General features: G+C 37.2%; 1 protein-coding gene across 2 annotated transcripts in view; it reads right to left on the bottom strand.

Moving 5' to 3' along the window:
• sema5a (sema domain, seven thrombospondin repeats (type 1 and type 1-like), transmembrane domain (TM) and short cytoplasmic domain, (semaphorin) 5A) overlaps window positions 1–21,232 on the bottom strand; it is a 281,050-nt gene that overhangs the window by 94,841 nt on the left and 164,977 nt on the right. For both annotated transcript variants that reach the window (XM_049485501.1, XM_049485492.1), the window contains exons 10-12: window positions 15,958–16,162; window positions 8,992–9,199; window positions 4,246–4,363 (exon numbers count right to left, since the gene is read on the bottom strand). In XM_049485501.1, coding sequence (XP_049341458.1) covers window positions 4,246–4,363; window positions 8,992–9,199; window positions 15,958–16,162 — 531 coding nt within the window. The remainder of the gene's footprint in view (window positions 1–4,245; window positions 4,364–8,991; window positions 9,200–15,957; window positions 16,163–21,232) is intronic.

Here is a 21,232-nt window from a genome sequence, read left to right as displayed (position 1 = left end):
GAATCCAAACCAAACAAAAAAAGCATCAAGAACATTTTTCACTTTATTGAATATAAAATTGGAGAGAATGTGAAATGGTGTGTCGAGCTGTACACGCTATACTGCCCTCAAGCATGTAGTAAGTGCCTTGTTGCCCTCACACCGAGCAAGTACCCTCCTGGATGGCATGTATAATAAGATCCGTTCAGCTAGACTCAGCTCAGCAGCTCACTGGGAGCAGAGCTTGAGGGACGAGCTGAGTTCCACAAGCTTCATCACTCTATAGTGTTCCCCTTGGTGCATTAAAATGAACATTGTTGTTTAATTCTATAAAATACAGACAATATTTCTCCCAAATTCCAAATAAAAATATTGTCCTTAATGCATTTATTTGCAGAAAATGAGAAAAGGCTGAAATAACAAAAAAGATGCAGAGCTTTCAGACCTAAAATAATGCAAAGAAAACAGTTTTCATGCATCTTGACATGTTCTCCTCCACCAGTCTTATACACTGCTTTTGGATTATCCATTTGGTATCCATTTGATATCAATTTGGTAAAATCAAAGAAACACATCATTTTTAAGTGGTCTCATTTTTTTTGTTTAAAAGTAATAATTAGTAATAATATAAAATCAGTTAAATAGCATAGTACGTAAAGATAAAGCCCTGCATGACAGATTGAGGTTAAAAATTTGTGTTTTTGTAGCAAATTTCACTTTTGGGAAGCCAATAGCCACACTGCAGTACGCTAATTTGAATTAAAAAGTCATACCCTTTTTGCATTTGTCAATTGTTTACAAATTAACATTTTTTTTTCCTTCAGTCACCTTGAAATAAACCTAGGACTGCATAGAACATTTGGCAAATTAAAATACAAAAAATCCTTTGTCAAAATGACATAATGATAAAAATAATACAGAATAATTTATACAGAAAAATTACGTTTTTGATGAAGTGATTAAATAGTTTTTTTTAGCTAATATTTAAAGCATACTTGTTTTGCTGGTATGTCTGATGGGGTGTTAAAATTTGTAATGTTCAATAAATATTTTAAATTGTAATGTTGTTAATGTTTTTTTCTTAGGTTTTTAATTAATCTAATAAAAATATTTTGCACAGTTTTGATTTACATGCAAAATAAAAGAGAAGTCTACTTGTAAAGTTGTGCATGGACCCCACAGATTGCTACTTTTACTATAATTATACTGTAGAACTACTACTGCTGCTACTAATGATACATTATATATACAGTATACTCAGGATTCTATAATAATAAACTCATACATAAAACAATTAAACATTAAATTCAAACGAATATAACAGAATAAAGATAGAACAATCTATCCAGTTCTGTTCAGTCAGAGACAGAAACGTCTATAAACCCAAAACCAAAAAGAGTTTCAGACATCAGACTGATACTGATGTATGATCTACCTGGTGCATGATGTAAGACCCACTGCTTTGGACAATGAGCTTCAAAGGCTATATGAGAGGTGTGTGTGTGTGTGTGTGTGTGTGTGTGTTCTGCGAGAGCTGCAGTAACCGATGCCATGAGGTGCGCTGTGCCAAACAGACAGCAGAAAGTGAAACCATGTCAAGTACCAAGAGCCTGGTGGTGCTCACTGCTCAAAAATTGATGCATGTGGAAAGAAAGATAATTATAGTTTCATTAAACGGCCCGACCTGAACGTGATCCGGGTGCTACCTGAGGTTTAGTGAATGGCTGAACTGGAGTAATGATCTAACAGACGGATTGAGGTGATTGATGAAGGAAAAAAGAGGGTATTTATCTGCAGTTAGAGTGTCATCAGTTAGGGGCCGGATTGCTGTAGGTACAGTTACACAGGTTACTGAAAAAATCTCCAAAATAGAGAAAAGAAACCCATATGGAAATAGGATATATTGGGATATACTGTCAATATGATCACAGAATATAAATTAAATGTGTTTAGACTGCAGTGCATTTTAGTATTCTTTGTTTTTATTCATGCAGAAAAGGATATTAAAGGCTAATTAGTGGTGGTATCTGGAATACTTCAATCAGGAATCGTTTAGTGGGTGTGGTTTGCACACTACATAACTGATAAGAAAGACAGGGTCACATACTACAAAATCTTTCACCAGGAGGAACCCAGGGTGAGTCTCTCTGCTCTCAAAAACATGTTTTGTCAAAAAAACACAAACTAGAACTGATGTAACTGATTAAGTTATTTTATTTTAATTTAAAAATAGTTGTCTGTGAGTGGGAGAAGAAACTAATTTGGATGACAGTAACGATGAGTATGTGGCCTTGTCGGTGTTGGTTTTCCCCACTCCCTGTGTCTCGCGCTGTCATTGGCTGTAAGTAGCCCCTGCAGTAACTTTCAGTCAAGCTTTCACTCTACCCTATTTAGAGTCACCAACAAGTCCAGATATGAAATCTTTTGGGTATTTTTAAGTTGCTGGCAAGGCACTGGCAATCACTCGGTCTGGAATTGCATCATTCAGCAGTTCACCCATAGCAACCAAGTCAGTGCAGAATGAATGCCTATTTACCTCAAACCTGAGGCCTTTGTTGCTGATTTTCAAAAACAATTATAAAATCAGGACTAAAATCATTTAGTATAAACAAGGCATTACAAGTTTATGTTATAATCATTACAATCATTTTGTGTTCCATTTTTTTATTTATTTTATTTCAAATTTTATCCCATTTTCTCCCCAATTTACACGGCCAATTACCCAACCCACTAATTAGGACTCCCCATATTACTAGTGATGCCTCAACACCAGAAGGGTGAAGACTAGCACATGCCTCCTCCTACACATGTGAAATCAGACTCCTCCTCTTTTAGAACTGCTGCTGATGCAGCACTGCCAAGTAGCATCACAGTACACTCCGAGGAAAGTGCAGCGACACAGTTCTGATACATCAGCTCACAGATGCCTTGTGCTGCGGACATCACCCTTTGGAGCGATGTGGGGAAAAGAGCGGCGTCTACCAAGGCCAATTCTGCTCCGGTAGCCGATGGCAAGCTACATTATAGTGACAGCGCCTTGGTCCTCTGGACCACTCGGAGCCCCGTCTTCCATTTTAATGTAATTGCATAATTACTTTAGTTTCATTACAAGAAAAGGAAAGGACTGAATATTAGTGTTAAATCAATGAAAATAAAAAAATAAATTATTGGATGAGATTTGGATTAAGAAAATATACAAAAAAAACAACTTCTTTTTATAATTATTGAATAAAACACAGTGGATCAACACCTGCAGATGACATGGCTCCAAACTATCACTGACCATCAGTAAATTTTAAATTTCATTTGGAAAGGGAGCAGAGTCTGGAGGAAGAGTGGAGAGACACACAGTTCAAGCTGCTTGAGGTCTAGAGTGAAGTTTCCACCAACCAGTGATGGTTTAGAGAGACATGTGATCTGCTGCTGTTGGTCCACTCTGTTTTCTCCATTTTCCAGCAGGACTTGGCACACTGCCCACACTGCCAAAAGTACCAATCGATCTTATATAATATTAACAATAGAATAAATAAACACTTAAAATATACCATTCTGTGTGCAATACATCTATATAGTATATGAGTTTCACGTTTTGAAATAAATTACTGAAACAAAGTAACTTTTCAAAGATATTTAAATCTTTTGAGATGCACTAGTGTATAAGATTCAAGCCTCAGGTGGGGCTTCACCTTACTTTAATATAAATGAACTGGAGAGAACTCTTTGTGTGTATCTTTAAGACAAAATAAAACTCTATCTACTGCCACCGTGCAATCTGAAGTATCTCTCAGCAGCATCTACCTGTATTCCCAAGAGCGCTGTTTTTTTATTTACTCTTCACAAGGGTAAATAAAAACATCCTAAATCCACAAGGAATAATGAGGATGGATTTGATTGCACATGGCTGGCAGTGCGGAAGCGGCAGACGCATCCATCACTGTCCAGCGCTGACCGGATCTGCAGTGATGCTGTTAAAGCTCCTTCACACCAGGTCAAGCCATGGAGGGGTGAATAATGCACTGAATACTCACAGCACAGAGAACGAGGGGTAAAACTGCATCAATGCTTTTACAGAATGCTTTGTGATGGACTGATCCGAAGACAGTTATTAGACTGGATTAATTCTGAATATATTTAGTTTGATTTTAATGTATATACTGTTATATTTGATAGAGTGCGTGCTCATAGTGAGGGCATGTGTTTAAACTAATGCTAAAAACTAAGGTCTAAATAGTTTTATATGTAAATTTAATTCTTCTGAAGACTTACTGGACACTTAGTGATGCTCTGCTCCCATTGGCTCATGCTCACGCTGTCCTCCAGCATCACACACTTCTTCAGCACCAGATCCCAACCACAGTATGGATCCCTCGCCCCTACACATGCTCTGAAAGAGAGAGACAAACACAAACGTTGTTTAATACAAAGTAATTATAGCATAATGCATGTCTGAACATGAACTGAAAATAAACTGTTGCAGCATTAACTGATTTCATGGAATCATCATGGTATGATAATGCTTGATTGTCACACCATGGATGTTTGATTATTACTTGGTACTTTGGTATTAAGAACTAAAAAAAGAAACCAAATAAGCAGGAAATCTAACCCACTGAGCCTGGCTGTTAGCATTGCAACTGCCTTGCTATTCCAGGCTTTATAACACAGGTATATCAGTAACAATGCACAATGCATAACAGCCAGCAAAACTTACACTATTACCATATTTTTTTGCACTATAAGGCGCATCAGATCGGAAGGCACACTATCAATAAATGTCTATTTTTCTGGTCTGTTTTCATACATAAGGTGCATTATGTAACACTAATAAGGAACAGGGGTGTCGCCATGTTTTCCTTCTAATCCAGCAGGTCTCGTCACTGGGTGGTGAGACCTGTAAAGCTTTGTTAAGTAAACAAAACTGTAATTCTTAAAAAATAAAAACATTTTCTTATAAAGTTAAATTAGCGCTGGATGTCAATCTACACAGATTTCTCTTGTCCGTTTATTTACAGTAAGTTTAGATTTCCGGTTAGCAGCTAATGTTTGTCTCATGTAGCTTGTTTTAACACGGTAAACACGCAGACTACAGTCCAAATTACTCACCTCTGAATGGTGAAAGAGCTAGCGTTTTTCATGGTTAGCGGCTAATGCTAATACGGCTCTAGCAGTGCTAGCCTGGGTAAGCAGCAGGCTACAGGCCGATAAAAAAAAAGAATATATTTAGATGTAACAAATTAGAGCAATTTTTTTTTTAGGTTGGTCTATCTTTTTTTCAGTGTATTTGAGTTTAAATATTAGAGCTAATCATTCAATATTTTCCAATAATTCAAATTATTTTCAATGTAGTGCTTTACCATCTAATGCACACCTTTTGAAACAACTAAAGCTTGACTCTGCAGCAAAAACTCCTTTAAGCTCATATAATTTTAGATGAAATGCACGACAGGAAAGAGTCTACAAACTTTTGGACACACAGAATCTTATAGAGTCTTTCCCTTTAGATCTATTATAAAAGGCATTGATCTAATATGTGTGTATGTGCGCATGGCGCTAAGCTACAGCTGAGGAATCTTTCTCTCGAGCCAAGCTGTTTGCATCAGCTGTCGCCTTTTGCGTCTGAGAGCATGACCCGTCCCATCGGGCCGCTGGGCTAAATTTGGCCAAGTTCGGCCCGTCTGCGCTTAACTCAGCACTTCTCATTGACATGCAAATGGAGAGGCCTGAGCAGTGTTTGCTGGTTCACCAGCAGACAGCGAGCTCTCACACACACACACACACACACTGCTGTCGACTCACTCTCACACAAGCAGAGATTAGAAGAGCAAACTTGAAACAGAGCCTGGAGACGCAACGTCAAACACAATCATTACTCACTACTGCCCTCAGGCTAGGGTGGTCTGAGACTCCATTTAAAAGCAGCCGCATGCTGAAGCTGAGTTAATAAGCTAATATTAATAGCCTAATGAAAGATTTATATGCATCATTTCCAAAGTGTTTCAGAAGATTTTTATTTAAGAGACTTGAGTTAAACGTGAGCGGTCAACCTAATTTAATGGCTTAAACCAATCTCTGTCAGATACATACACTGTCAGAAATACATGATATGATACAGTTATATCTTCGACATTACTGGGGGGCCAGCATGCATGGAGGAAAGTGCAGTGATCCAGCTACGATACTTCAGCTAACAGACACCTCTGCTGACCAACATCATTTTGGAAGGATTAGGGAAGAGAGTGCCATCCACCCACCCTAAGAAAGCAAGGCCAATTGTGCTCTCTCGGACTCCGGCTGCTGATGCTGCTTGATATTTTAGATTCCTCACAATAGGCACTTCTTAGATGACAGCTCTGCACATCTTGGCTGGATTTTCTCAGTCAGTTTTATGAGGTAGAATTGTTTTCAGTTAACAGCTGTGCTGAACTTAAGTCATAAGTTAATGTGTTTGAGAGCATCAGTTGTAAAGTTGCGAAGAGGTAGATTTGGTACACAGTAAATAGCTCTATTTGAGATATTATAACTAATCAACTAAATAAAGAAAAAAATACTTAAAAAAATGAAAGTCAGTCAATCTAAAAAAAAAAAAAATCAAGGACTTTAAAAATATCCTCAATGCAGTCGCAAAGACAATTAGAAACGTTATGATGAAACTGGCACTCACTAGGGCCATCCCAGAAATGTAGAGCAAGAGTTACTCTGTTGTACAGAATAAGTTAATCAGAGTTACCAGCCTCAGAAATCGCAAATAAACAGAACCCCATTAAGAGCCACCTAAATGCTTTACAGAGTATTTTGGTTTATTTATTTATTTATCTATTTTTTAAGTTACTACATGCTTCCTTATGTGCTCCTTCATAGTCCGGATAACTTCAGCATTAATTTAAAACATTAAATGCACTCTATGTGAATCCACAGTTAAAAGAAAGTATATCTCTAACCTCAGTGTCATCTAAAGTGGTAGAGAGAGTGTTGAGTGCTAAGATGTTTTGAGATGCTTTTGAGAATCCCAGCCCTGGTCAATTAAGCTTTCTTGTGGGTTGCGGAAGCTTTTTGTGGTTGGTTGTGAGGGATGTTAGTTGCAAAAGGTTGGGAACCCCTGCCTTTAAAGTAACTAAAGCATGATAAGGTATGCTTAGGCGGCTAAAGCAGATAAAGCTGTTGAATTTCGTGTTTTCACTATTAATCAGATGATTATTCTTTAAGACCTCAATTACAAAACACGATAAAAAAGTACAAGCAGTTCATTCTAACAGTGCAGCAGTTCTCTTTTTTACACATCCAGAATACACAATCCCCAATCCTATGGTAATATCACTTGATACTAATGTCATTAACGGTATAGAAAGGCTTCTTCAAGAATTAAATGTTGTCATTAGATAACATTCGATTTGCTGGATTTACTTGGATTATACAAAACTAAACAGACACTTTCCTAGGTTTAACTTTAATTATTTACTGAAAAATGATACAGTAATATCACTTAAACATATAATATGAATACACGATAATGAGATATTTAAGAATTTAGTGGTGTGGTGTGATAACCCTTTGATTTTCAGAATTTATGACTCTAAACTTTGGTCTATATACAAACAAATAGACAATTTTCCTACATTTGCCATATCATTAATTCAAATTCTTACAGTATTATTCATCATACATAATGAATACTCTTAGTGTGTTCTTGAAAACCTCAGTGGTGTTATTTGATAATCCTTTGATTTAGTTATTTTATAGGAGTCTAAAGTCTGGTCTATATATGATCAAAAAGGCATTTTTCTAATTCTGCCATCCCATTACATCCAATTCCTACAGTAATATAATTTGAAAAATATTCATTAATTTTATGAAAAGTGTTTGTCAATACATTAGTAGTTTCATTTCATCACATTAATTTTCTACATTAATAAGACTTTACATTTTTTCTATATGTAACCTAATGATTAAAATATAGTGGATTTAATCTAATTACAGATGTATTTTATTTTTAATAAGAGAAAGGTCTGTATTTTTATAATTTTACACTGTTCTATAGATAGGTAGTTGTCTTTTTGGTGTATATTTGTTAAATATCAGACCTTGTTAAATTTTGTTTATTTTAGCTGTAAAACTTGTTTCTTTTTCATTTTTAGTCTCTTCATCTTCGCGGTGACATGGTTATCCTAAAACACGGTTTAGACGTGCACTCCAACATTTGCAGAGATTCCTATTTTTCTCATGAAAATATGTTACTAATGTATGCTGGTGTTCTGTCGAGCTGTGCTATCCATCGACATGTGCTTCCTAAAGGCACTGAGCATGCACCGACCTACACTTTTTAATTATTCTTGTTTTTTTATATAGTCTGTTTTTTGGGGTTTCTTGTGCATTAAACAACCTGGACTCACTGTCACTGCCCAAAGTTTAAATGAAAATTTATAATAATAATAATAAAAAATACAATAATTCATATTATAAAAAAAAAAAAAAAAAAAAAGCAGTTTGTAGTGATCTCTCATTGCCATAACTTTACCATGATACCGTGATTTATACTGTATTATCTAAATATACTAACTAGCTACATCTACTGGAACTTCTACTGGGAACATGCTCTATTATAGCGCATCTTTTGTATTTTTACAGCTAAATATCATTGAAAAAAATTTATCTCCAAAACAGCAACTTTACAAGAGAGAGAAAAAACTTTTAATGGAGGTCATTGTAAAAAGAAGTAAAAAGTATTTCTATTGGTCCGTTCATCAAGATCTTTTGACACAGTATAAGGGACGGGTTGTGTGTTCAAATTATGTAATAAACTAAAAATCAACAAAAACGGAGATACTTGTTTTTCATAGGACAGCGAGGATTTAACGCTAGGGGAGCACAGTTTGATGGGGTAGCACAACTCGACAGAACACCGAAACTGCATACACACATCACTCCACTGTGAAATCCCTGTTTCTGCAGCAGAAGCCTTATGAGAATCCACAACTTTCATGTGGAAGTCACACTGATAATGTGTGCAGTACTCACTCTCGGCTCTTGTGGAAGTTGCAGCGAATGAGCGGGATTTTGATGACCTGGTCTCTGACGCCCACAAACAGCTCACTGCGGCTGTGCAGGATTAGCAGGCTGAGGATGGGCTGCCGTCTCCTGGGGGGGGAAAGCTCGATCTCATCAAGCAGACAGCTGCCTGTGGTCTGGTTCAGCGGAGAGAGCACTTTCTTAATGGTGCCGTAATCTGGGACACAGAGGGAGAGAGAAAGAGAGACAGTGGAGGACGTGATTGGGAGGAGCATCTCTAACGGTTCTACACAGTAATCACGACGAGAAATCAGCGAAAAAGTTGATTAAAAACAACATTTGGACATTTTTACACTTTACCTCTGAACTGACGAGTTAAAAACTGCAATAGGAAATTGCTGTTCATTAGAATTTATCTCACAAATGTAGGTCTTTCTGATCCCAACAAAGAGTAAAATTAGCAACAGAATCACCTTCACAGCTCCATAGCATATGAAATTCCCATTTACGTTTTCCTATTTCAATAAGCAGGAAAGATTTTTTTTTTGCTCCATTACACTGTTACACCATTGTCTATTATAATACTGTTCTCAGAGAGCAGTGAATGTCTCTCACATTATCAGGAAGAAGGGCTAGATTATTCATAAGTTCAATACCTAAACTGAGATATTATTCCAGGAGTATTTAATCTTAATGACTTCAGCTTCATGGAGTTTTAAAGGTTTTGTGGGATGTATATATTGCGAAGCACAAAGACCACTGACTTTTACACTCTGTGAGAAGCACTGATTAGGTCACTCACCCTGACGTACCGTGTTCTATTGCCAACTGCTGCCTAATTTATCATGCCACCCACTAATTGACACCCGTGACCTATTAGAGCAGTCTTAAAATGCTAAAGTCTGAAAGTTAATACCTAAATTGGCTTAAACTAAGAGACATTTGCTGTCAGTAAAAAGGGTAAATGGAAGTGTAGTAAAAAATAACATGTGGTAAAAGAGTAACATGGATAATGCATGTAGTAAAACATGTACCAGTAGAACATACAGCTCTGTAAAAAAATAAGAGACCACTTTAAAATGATCCGTTTCTCTTATTTTACTATTGAAACCCAATTGAAAACCTTTGGAATATAATCAAGAGGAAGATGAATGATTACAAGCCATCAAACAAAGCTGAACTGCTTCAATTTTTACACCAGGAGTGGCATAAAGTCACCCAAAAACAATGTAAATGACTGGTGGAGAGCATGCATAAAAGCTCTGATTACAAATCATGATTATTCCACCAAATATTAATTTCTGAACTCTTCCTCATTTAAAAATGAATTTTGTTGCAAATTCTGCAAAGAAATGCGGTAAATAATATTTTTTATTTGGAATTTTGGAAACTTATAGAATAAAACAACCATTTTTATATTCCAATAAATAAGATACATCACTAATCATTTTAAAGTTGTCTCTTAATTTTTTCCAGAGCTACTTTTGAAGTACTTTTAAAGACCTTCTTATGTTCTCGTAGCAATGTAATCTGTACATGTTTTCAGAGCAGCCAAAAAGAAAGTAAAATAGTACTCACGTAATCGGGTAGGTGAATATGTACAGTACCATTCAAAATTTGGACACAGCTTCTTATTCAATGTTTTTTATTTATTTATTTTCTATATCTTAGATTGATACTGAATACAGCAAACCAATTAATCTTGTATAGAATTACATAGTAAACAAAAAAGTGTTTGTCCTCCACCTGACCAATCCCCTGACCTAAACCTGATTAACTGAGATGGTGATTTGAGGTGATTTGGGATGAGCTGGAGCTTCTCAGCGTGAAGAAAAAGCAGCAACTATTGTTCAACACCTCCAGAAACTCCTTCAAAACCCTGAGAAAACTGGTGACAGGTGACTCTCCCTCATGAAGACACTGAGATTAAAATACCAAGAGTTTGCAGATCTGTTCTTAAAGGTAAATGTGATAATGGGCGTTTTTTTAGGGTTTGAGCTCCTCAGTTAAAGTAAAGGATGTGTTAAAAACATTTACACAATTTTGCTACCTTTTTAGCTGTTGTTTGGGGAAAAGTTTTTCTTTTCCTTATTACCTATGTATTACTTATTACAGGCTCTATTAGGAGATGGTTTGGTGGAAGAATCTAAAAAATAAAACATATTCTGGTTTGTTTAACTAAATTATTCTGTATATGTTCCTTTGGAGCTTTAATACAGTCTTTAATATTAAATTCACAAAGTAAAAAAAAAACATAAAAAGAACAAAACCTTATTGAATAAGCTTAAGGTGTGTCCAGACTTTTGACTGGTACTGTATATGATTATTATACTGTATTTCCATTTCCAGAGATTCCTAGTGCGTGTTTGCATTGCATTGCACTGCTTGCATTGTCATTTGTGAGTATGTATTGGCGTGGCCAGTTAGCATTCTGGTTAATCTTGCAAGATACCAACACACAGTGCCTTGCAAAAGTATTCGACCCCCTTGAACTTTTCAACCTTTTTTTTAAAAAAAGGTTAAAATATCCAAGAAATTTCGTTCCACTTCATGATTGTGTCCCACTTGTTGTTGATTATTCACAAAAAAAAATTACAGTTCCATATCTTTATGTTTGAAGCCAGAAATGTGGCAAAAAGTTTGAGAAGTTCAAGGGGGATGAATGCTTTTGCAAGGCACTGTATATAGCTGTTCTACCTATTGATTTGTCTTTAAATCTCCTGTTTATGTGCAAAGATGCATCATAATAGACAGCGAACTAAGAAACAGCAGTTATAAGCCTTTCTTTATAACCACAAGCTGGGGGTTTACGAACCACTGTTAGGCAAATCGGTTCAGAATGTTGCTTTACTGTGTCATAAATTCATTTGAATGAAGTCACTTTAAGCTCTGTCACTTGCTATTGTGAATTTAGGGTTACAGTATAATCTGCAGGGATGAGATAATCTGTCATACCTGTTGCATAATTTATTATTTTAGCTTTCTCTTAAAATCTGTGGATTCTGTATGACTCAAATGGACCTACATGATGATTATAAATAAACCATGCTAATTACTTCAGTTTAGCTTCATAATTCCATTGTTAAACTAAACTATAGCAAACTTCACACACAAGCATCTCCTGGTTGATCTAATAAATTTGTGGCAAAGAGGGAACTACCACTTCGGCATGTCTTTAATCATAAATGCCCCCTGGTCAGCAATGTGGGCTAATTGGCTGCATTTAGCTCTGTATTAGAAGTCTGGTGAGGGGTTTTATCTTCAGAAAATGGCTTTCAAATGTTCCTTCAGTACCGATAGAGTTTCTACAGTCTAGTTTCTACAATAAGTGTAGTCCTCTTCCTCCTTCAGCTCAGGCTGGCTATGAGAAACAGGTGTGATGGACGTATGAAAAACAGTAAGAGCTACGCTAATAGCATAATTAGCAAATAGCTGCTATTACACCTTGATTGGCGTCTGTTTTGATGTTAAACATTATAGGAAATTATCTCGGTAATGTGATCCCATGTTTGGCAGGTAATTTAAAGTATTTTCTTGGCGTTTAGAAAAAAACCCTACCAGATATTTACGTTCCAGATCTTTAGCAGCTGTCTGTTCATGGCTGTTGAACACTTTAGGCATAAATGTTGCTGTGCACAGAGTATTCATTTATACATGTACAATAGCTGTGATTTAACACGGTTACTTTGCTTTTATTTAGCCTTACAGCCAATTATGTATGCTTCAAAATTAATTAATCAAATGAGCTACCAATTAGTGGTGTTTTCCCTCCTGCATAAATGATTTACATTTTGTTTTCAAGTCAGCATTTCTAAAAAGCATAAAATCTGACTTAAATAAATTTAAAAACTGACTACTAATAATAATGAAATTAGTGTAATGAACATGCTGTAGCTAATGGGAAAGGTTTTGCTTCAAATAGTGCTTTATTCATTTTTTTTTTAAAATAAGCAACATCAGTTCATTTCTCATTTCTCAAATAAATCACAAAGATCACTATAACATAGTCATTAGTATGCCAAAGGTTAAGTTTCAATATGTTTAATGTACGCTCATTAGTTTTTACTTTATTGACCACACATTACCACTAATATGATTTCTAATGGACAAGACCTCTGGAGTGGTGCTTTATATACAAGGTAAGATTGGATATATCTGTTTTTCTTTCCAAAAGGGCATGGACAACTCATCCAGGAGGTCACAAAAGAACCAAGAACAATATTTAAAGAACTGCAGGTCTTACTTGCGTCTGTTGAGGTTCGTGTTCTTTATTCAGTAATAAGAATGAGACTGAGTGAAAATGGTATCAATAGGGGAGTTTGAGCATCAAGCAAAAAACATCTGCTGAGCAAAAAGAGCACTAAGGCCTGCCTCACATTTGCCAAGAAAAATATTCTTTCGGCTGACGAGACAAAAGTGGATTTTTTGGTTTTGTCTTTTGTTTGTGTCTTGTTGCCTCTGGTGTACAAATAACACAGCAAAAAAAAAACAAAATAAAACATCATACTATTAAAAAGGTCAGTGTTAGTGTAAAGCACAACAGCAGATTCAGCTCTGAATGGCTGAAAAAATAAAATAAAATGAAGGTTTTGGAGTGGCCTACTCAAAGTCTAATTAGGATGCTGTGGCATGATCTTAAACAGGTTGTTCGTGCTTGAAAACCCTCCAATGTGGCTGAATTAGAACAATTCTTTAAAGAAAAGTGGTCTAAAATTCCTCCACAGTGAAATGAAAGACTCACTGCCAGTTACTGCCAACATGTGACTGTAGTTGTTGCCACCAAAAAGAGGCACATTCAAGTTATTAGGTTTAGGAACACTTTTAACACAGGGCCAGGTTGGTTTGGATTGCTTTTTTCTCTTAATAAATTAAAGCTTTATTTTAAAACTGTTAGTTTCTTTTTATTTACTCAGGTTATCTTTGACTGATATGAAAATGTGTTTGTCATTCTGATACATATAAGTATGATATAAAAAAGGAAAAAATAAAGAAATTTGTAAGGAGGGGCGAATACTTCCCATTCCAAAACCAGGGCAATTTATATGGCTTTAACTGTTCTTAGAAGATTTTCGGTTTGGAGCTGTGAAGCCACTGAACACCACTGAAGTTTCCTCACACTAAACCCACCAAACCATCTCCTAATGGAGCTTGCATTGCCCATGATGCACAGTAATGCATAAGTAATAGGAAAAAGAAACTACAGCTGAAAAGTTAGAAGCCTTGAGTAAATGTCTTTAACACATCTGATACTCTTTAACTGAGGAGCCCAAATCCTAAAAAAAAAAAAACCCACCCCAGACCATCATCCCACCATTACCAAACTCTACTGTCAGCACTATGCAGTCTGGTAGGTGGTGTTCTCCTAGCATCCACCAAGCCCAGACTTATCCATCAGACTGCTAGATAGTGAAGTGTGATTCATCACCTCAGAGAGCAGCACCCTTCACATCTCTCCAGCTGACACGCTGTTTTGCACACAGTGATCTCAGGCTTGTGTGCAGCTCGACGCTCAGCTATTGTGCTGATGTTGCTTACAGAAGCAGTATGGAGCTCTGTAGTGAGGAACGCAGCTGAAGATGCATTAGCTTTAGCACTTGGTGGTTTCCACTTTGTGGATGAGCTGTTGTTGCTGCTGGATGGTTTCATGATGGTTTTATAAATCCAGAACTTACGGTTGACAGGGACAGCTCTAGCTGAGCAAATACCTGTATCTCATTGGCTTGTAGTAAAGGTTGCATTCTGTGACAAGGCATTGCACAGTATGTTTAAGGCCACTAAGCTCTTGTGGCAGTGTCCATGTTGACTGAACAGGTTTGTTTTTACGCCATAAAAGTGGTTAAAACACCAGAACTGAACTGAACTATTGGCTAAACTACTAGAACAGGTTTAGATATATTTGATGTTTGATTGAGTAAGTATTAGCAGTAGTTATCAATTCTCCACCAGTCTTTCATACTGCTTTTGGGTGACCTCATGCACCTTCTGGCGCAAAAAAACTATCAAGCAGTTCAGCTTTGTTTGATGGCTTGTGACCATCCATTTATCTGATTATACTACTATCCAGATGTTTTCAATGGGTGCAACTGTCAACTTATTTGAATGTTAGTCAGCAACCACAGGATGACATCAAGTAACCTACAAAAAGAATGGCATATGGCAGCTGGGGCGAAGTGCATCAAAATAACAGTTGGAAACAGGCTCCTAGAGGCAAGGCTCAAGTGATATGAAACAAGAAAAAATCTAATTCCTGAATCAATGAGAAGCAAAGACTAGCCAGGCTGAAGTATGGAAAAGACCACTCCAGTACTGGAGCAAGATCATCTTCTGTTATGAGTCTAATTTTCAGCTTTGCCCAACACCTGGTCATCTAATTGTTAGACAGAGACCTGGAGAGGCATGCAAGCCACAGAGTCTTGCACCCACTGTTAAATTTGATGGAGGATCAGTGATGATCTGGGGCTGCTTCAGCAAGGCTGGAATTGGACAGATTCATCTTTGTGAAGGAAGCATGAATCAAGCCACATATAAGGTTATCCTGGAAGAAAACCTGCTTCCTTCTGCTTTGGCAATGTAATCAAGAGGTAGATGATCACAAGCCACCAAACAAATCTGAACTGCTTGAATGTTTGCATCTGGATTGGAAAAAGTCATCAAAAAGCAGTGTGAAAGACTTGTGGAGATCATGCCATGAAAGCTGTGATACAAATCACAGCTTTTTTGTTAAAATTAATATGAACTTGTTTTTTTGTTTTTTTTTACATTATTGATATATATATATATATATATATATATATATATATATATATATATATATATATATATATATATATATATATTTAAATATATATAAATAAATATATATATATATATATATTTAATAAACCCAATAAAACATGCTTAGAAACAAAAAATTGTAAAACGTATTGTGCATTAAATATATATTTTTAATCAAATTCTCTGTGTGATTAATCATACCTGTGGCCAGGTAGATGATGTGGTAGAGCATGTCTTTGCCCTGCACCACATCCACAGCTACGTGAGAGAAGCGCACGTTATCTTCCATGAAGTACGGCACAGGGACGATGGGCTGGATCACCTCATGCATTAGAATGAACTTCTGAGCATCCTGCAGGTTCCTCTCTGTCAGGTTTACGTAGGAGCCGTAATCTATAGTACCACACTGAGAGAGAGAGAGAGAGAGAGAGAGAGAGAGAGAGAAAAGGGAGAGAGAGAGAGAGAGAGAGAGAGAGAGAGAGAAAAAAGGGAGAGAGAGCGAGAGAGAGAGAGAGAGAGAGAGAGAGAGAGAGAGAGAGAGAAATGTTAGAGAAACCAAGAAGGCAACAACATACATTTATGAACCATTACTTATGTCATAAACGTGTGACAGCACATGGTGCAGTGAGCCCTTCTACACATTTAGATGATTTTAAGTGCACATGATGACCCCTCCATGGTCCAATAATTCCCCCTCACATTTCCATCACATGTCAGGCATGTGCTGGAACAACATGTCTGATCTACAGTGGATCCATCCTATATACTGGAGTGAACTGGTATCATACACCTTATCTACCACCTTTAAAGGTCTTGTTTTGAATTACAGATATTCAAAAATATGCCAGCAAAATACACCATTGGTCAGTTTCCCAGACGACAAATAATCTTAATCATAACCAATATTTTCCTTTCAATTGAAAACCTCCATTCAAAATGCTGTGTAGTCCAAGATTAGGCTTAATCCCTGTCTGGTAAACTGACCAATTACGTCCAAATATTTGTGGACACTATTCCTACTTTAAGCACACCGATGTACAAATGTATACACACATAGTATACTCTCTAGTCCCCGTAGAGAAGAATTACAAATAGAACAGAACACTCTGATCAGATAAACATGAATATACTGGCACCATGCCCGCTGCCAGATGTGCCCTGCGTGGGTATAAACCCAGCAGCATTGAGCTGTGGAGCAGTGGAACCAAGTTCTCCAGAAAGATGGTTCTCCATCCAAAGCTTTCTGAATGAGTTGGAAAGTTGGGGATGAGGTGGCGCAATGGTCATCCAACATCCTGACCTCACTAATGATTTTGACACTGAATTCTATCAAATCCTTCATTTTTTTTTGTAATCAAGATTTTATTGAAAGTTTTGTAGACAACAGATGTAACAAACATAGTGGAATTCAAATCTGACAATGGTTTCTCATCTCTTTTAAATGTATGAAGGTGCCTTTCTAATTAAATGTTACCAAGGAAATTATGGGACGGATGGTGGTTAATACGACCAGTGACATGGTCATTAAAACTATTAAAAATATTATGTAATTGATGCTGATATTGATGTTCCAGGTGGGATCAGGACAAGTCTCGGGGGATTGGAAGCATCTTAAGTCTTTAGTGTGCGCTGGCACATTCAGATCCTCCATCACACTCTTTATTCCTACAAATCAATCTCAGGCAGCCGGCCCCCGGCGGACCCTCCAGATTGCCAAACGCTCTGCTAAACCACGGAGTCGGTCAGAGGGCTACGCTCCAGAGGAGAAGCCTTATTTGTGTGTGTAATGTGGAGCCGTGTTCGGGTCGCCGGGCCGTGGAGGGCGGCTGAGTGAAGAGTCCGCCACAGGGCAGGAGGCGAGAGGTATGGGGTCCATTTCCCTGATTTATTCCCCATTCTCTTTGCCTGAGCAGCCCCGGGTCCTGAACTGTCATTTGGCGAGGGGCCGCGGAGCATATGCCGCCGTGACCATCATCAGGATTAAGGGCTGTTAAAAGCGCGGGACATTGCTGGAGTGCTGTAAAATGACAGTGACATATGGAGCGGCCTGTATATCTGCTACCATTTAAGCTGCAGGTGGGGAAACACCTTCACGCATGGTAATGTAACATGGCTTGGCCTTAAAGCACATTCAAGAGTCATATATACATATATATATTATTATTTCTTTTCTTAACTCAAATGTAGGGTGTATGGGTCTACATATGAGACCTGGTTACACAGCTGCTCCTCTTCTCATTATGTCCTGATTACATACAGAACCTTATTGTGTTTACCTTATCATAAACACATTTATGACACATTTATAAACTAAAATACATTATTTAGATTTAACATAATATGAATCACATGGGCGCCGAGTGATCCAGTGGTCTAAAGCCAAAGTGCCAATATGACCGGAAGATCGCTGGTTCAACTCCAGGTCATGCAGCTTGCCATCATATGAGTAGCAGCTGAATGTCTGACACAATTGGCCTGGCTAAATTGGGAGAAATTGGGAAGAATTATAAATAAATTAAATAAAAAAAAATTGATTTGCTGTATTTAATCATTGTAACGAGTGACTGAAAAGATTTAAATGGCTACCAGGTGAGGTAGATTCTTGGAGAAGCTTTTTCTGAAAAATATTTGGACACAGATATCCATTACCAAGTGAAATTGCCTCATCAAGTGAAAGTGAAGCATCATCAAGTGAAATTGCCTCATTGAGCGCCTCAATTAAATCATAATTTTATACAAAAAATCCACACCAATCTGCTTTCATGTTGCTGTCCAATGAAAAACACCTACAGTATCTCTGAAACAACAGCAACAGCAATATAGAGATAAAACCTTCCTAACCTTCAATGGAAGTCAATGTAAAAATAGTTTATTTTAGACTTTATTGTCATTTTGCAAACTTTCTATTGGTCCAATTATCACCAAAGTTTGACACAGTGTAAGCGACAGTTTGTATTTTCAAATTATGTAGTAATGGAGATTTTCATTTTTCATTGGACATCGTTAATATAACTAATATATATTTATAAAACTATAAATAATAGCTGACTGAGCCCCTGAAATGAGAAGACTTTGTAGAGGAATGGTTGTAATTCTTTCATAGAAACCTTTCTTGGGATATTTTATAGGATATATTTAACCCCCCTTAATTTACACCTGAAAAAGTACACTTTAACTGCATTTCATTTGTTCTAATTTCAAATCCAGTGCTATGGCATGCAGAGCCCATATGATGAAGTTTGTGTCACTGTCCAAATATTGATGAGCCTAACTGTATGTAAACATGTCTGCTAGAAACTTGTATCTTGAGTGATTTATACATGTTAGCGGTATGCTAATTTATTGGATATTAGCTTCATATTAATCTTAGCCTTTTAGTTCCAGTGCAAAAAAAGTACAAAAAGCAAACCTGAGACACAAAACACGCCCTGGCTGTCTGACTGTTCTGTGTTTTTGGAGAAAGGGGTGATTTATTTCAGAGCGTGTTTGTGGATAGCGAGTTTGCCATGATGAAACATTGTGAAGCGTAAACTCACTCCACCATCACAGCACACGGGAATTTTCCTGCTCGTTCAGTGCAGTTGGGCTAAACCTCTTGCTTTCTGGTCCAGGCTGGATGTAATCAGCATCAATCAGCAGGGGATCAGTGCAGAAATAATTTGGCTGGGGCACGGGTCCATGTTGCTCCTTCATGGTTGGAATATACAGCTACTGGTTTTACATCGACGCGGGAAGCAATAAATCCGAAGCTCGTAAATCTTAGCTCCCCAACGTTGACAAATGCTTGATGAAGATGTCATGGAAGGGGAGATAAAGTGGAGCCTGCACAGTTCCGCCAAAAAAAAAAAAAAAACAGCAAGAAAAAAAGACAAAAAGACAAAATCTTCTACGAGGAGAAAAAGTCTTTTTTGTGCGCTCCACTCGGACTGCAGCAGCTCTATTATTGAGTAGTGAAGCCATCGTCTTCAATAAGACCAGACTGGGTTCTACGATTCAGCTGATCCTGTGTAAAAATTAAATACATGCTGAGCAGACAGTTCTCCTTTGAAAAAAAAAAAAAAAGAAGAAGAAGAAGAAAAAAATCCCCCACTGTGTGAAAAGTGTCTGGAGTCTCACTGCTGGACACGGGTCTCATACCAAATTAGAGCACATTAAAAGGATCAGGATTACCCGTCTTCCTATCATTTCATAAGCTGCTTCCTGACACACATACCCAGAGATATACACTAACAAACACAAACCGTCGGCTCCCCTCTGAAAAAAAATAATTATAAATAATAATTTGGACCGTTAAGAGTTCGCACAGATTTTGAAGAGCTCCTTAAAATGAAGAGAGTGAAAGACGCAGTTAAATTATTAGCGGCGGCAACACCCGACAGGACACGGATATGGTCTTTTTTATTAGCCCCCTTATCACTGTAAATTTCCTGACGTAGAGTTTTATAAGGCTGGAGCTTTATTAATAAATTCATGAGCAGCGCAGTGGCCGTAGAAATGAAGGCAAATTAATGAGCGTGACACTGAGAGGCTCGAAAAACAATGATGCGTGGGATCGCACTTGAGCTTTCCCCCCCAACGCCATTACCAAACACAGCGGCGGCAGCTTCAGACAGCCTGCCTGTTTGTATGCTTTGGGTAATTGGACAGCAGCTGGAGAAATAAAAATTCACCTTGCATTTTCTACTTTCTGAGAATAATCAAGTGATAAAGGCAGGAACAGTGGAACATCTCGACTTAATTGAGTTGCCAAAGACAAGTGAAGTGAGACTCGGAACAAGTGAAGTAGTTTTCGGCATCTGCTTGTTTACTTCCAGTTTATTTCCCGTTCAAAATCGGTTTAATCTTGGTTGGGATAATATCAGTCCCTGAATTCTTCTTCTTTTTCTTTTAACCTCTTTCACCATGTGCTTTAGTGGTCACTCTGCCACCTGAAAGGACGTGGAAATATTTCCATGGTGTAAATCTTGCTCTAGAGGAGTTGCCATGTGCATGTTCATGTTAGGGCTGTTAAATATATACAGTAAATACTGATTATTTAAAATGTTAAATAGGGGTGTATTAAGACACTCATCTAACGAGACAAGACATAATATATTGGGTTCACAAGACAAGAGAAAAAAAGTAACAATATGTATATTTTATATGTTGAGATATATCCAATATATGAAAGAAAAAATCCTGGACTGAAACTCACAAAATACAAAACTTAATGTTATTTTTTTATATTTTGTGTTCGGATGTCAATCAATTTTTACTCTAATTATGGATGATGTATGATAAGTTATCATATGCAGTAAAATATACAGAATAGTATGTAAGAACTGCAGCTGGTTTTACCATAAACCCATCAACTTCTCTCCTGTATGATCTTCAGAGCTTCGAACTAGTGTCAGAATTCCCCCAGTGAGGCTTCTGTATTTAACTGGCAACCTCCATTGATGGTTCTATTTATAGACCTGGCAACCTATTAGCAAAT

Source organism: Astyanax mexicanus, chromosome 1 (assembly GCF_023375975.1).
Source record: "Astyanax mexicanus isolate ESR-SI-001 chromosome 1, AstMex3_surface, whole genome shotgun sequence".
Taxonomy (NCBI): domain Eukaryota; kingdom Metazoa; phylum Chordata; class Actinopteri; order Characiformes; family Acestrorhamphidae; genus Astyanax; species Astyanax mexicanus.
Note: the sequence above shows the minus strand (reverse complement) of the source record. Positions and strands in the feature narration are given on the sequence as shown.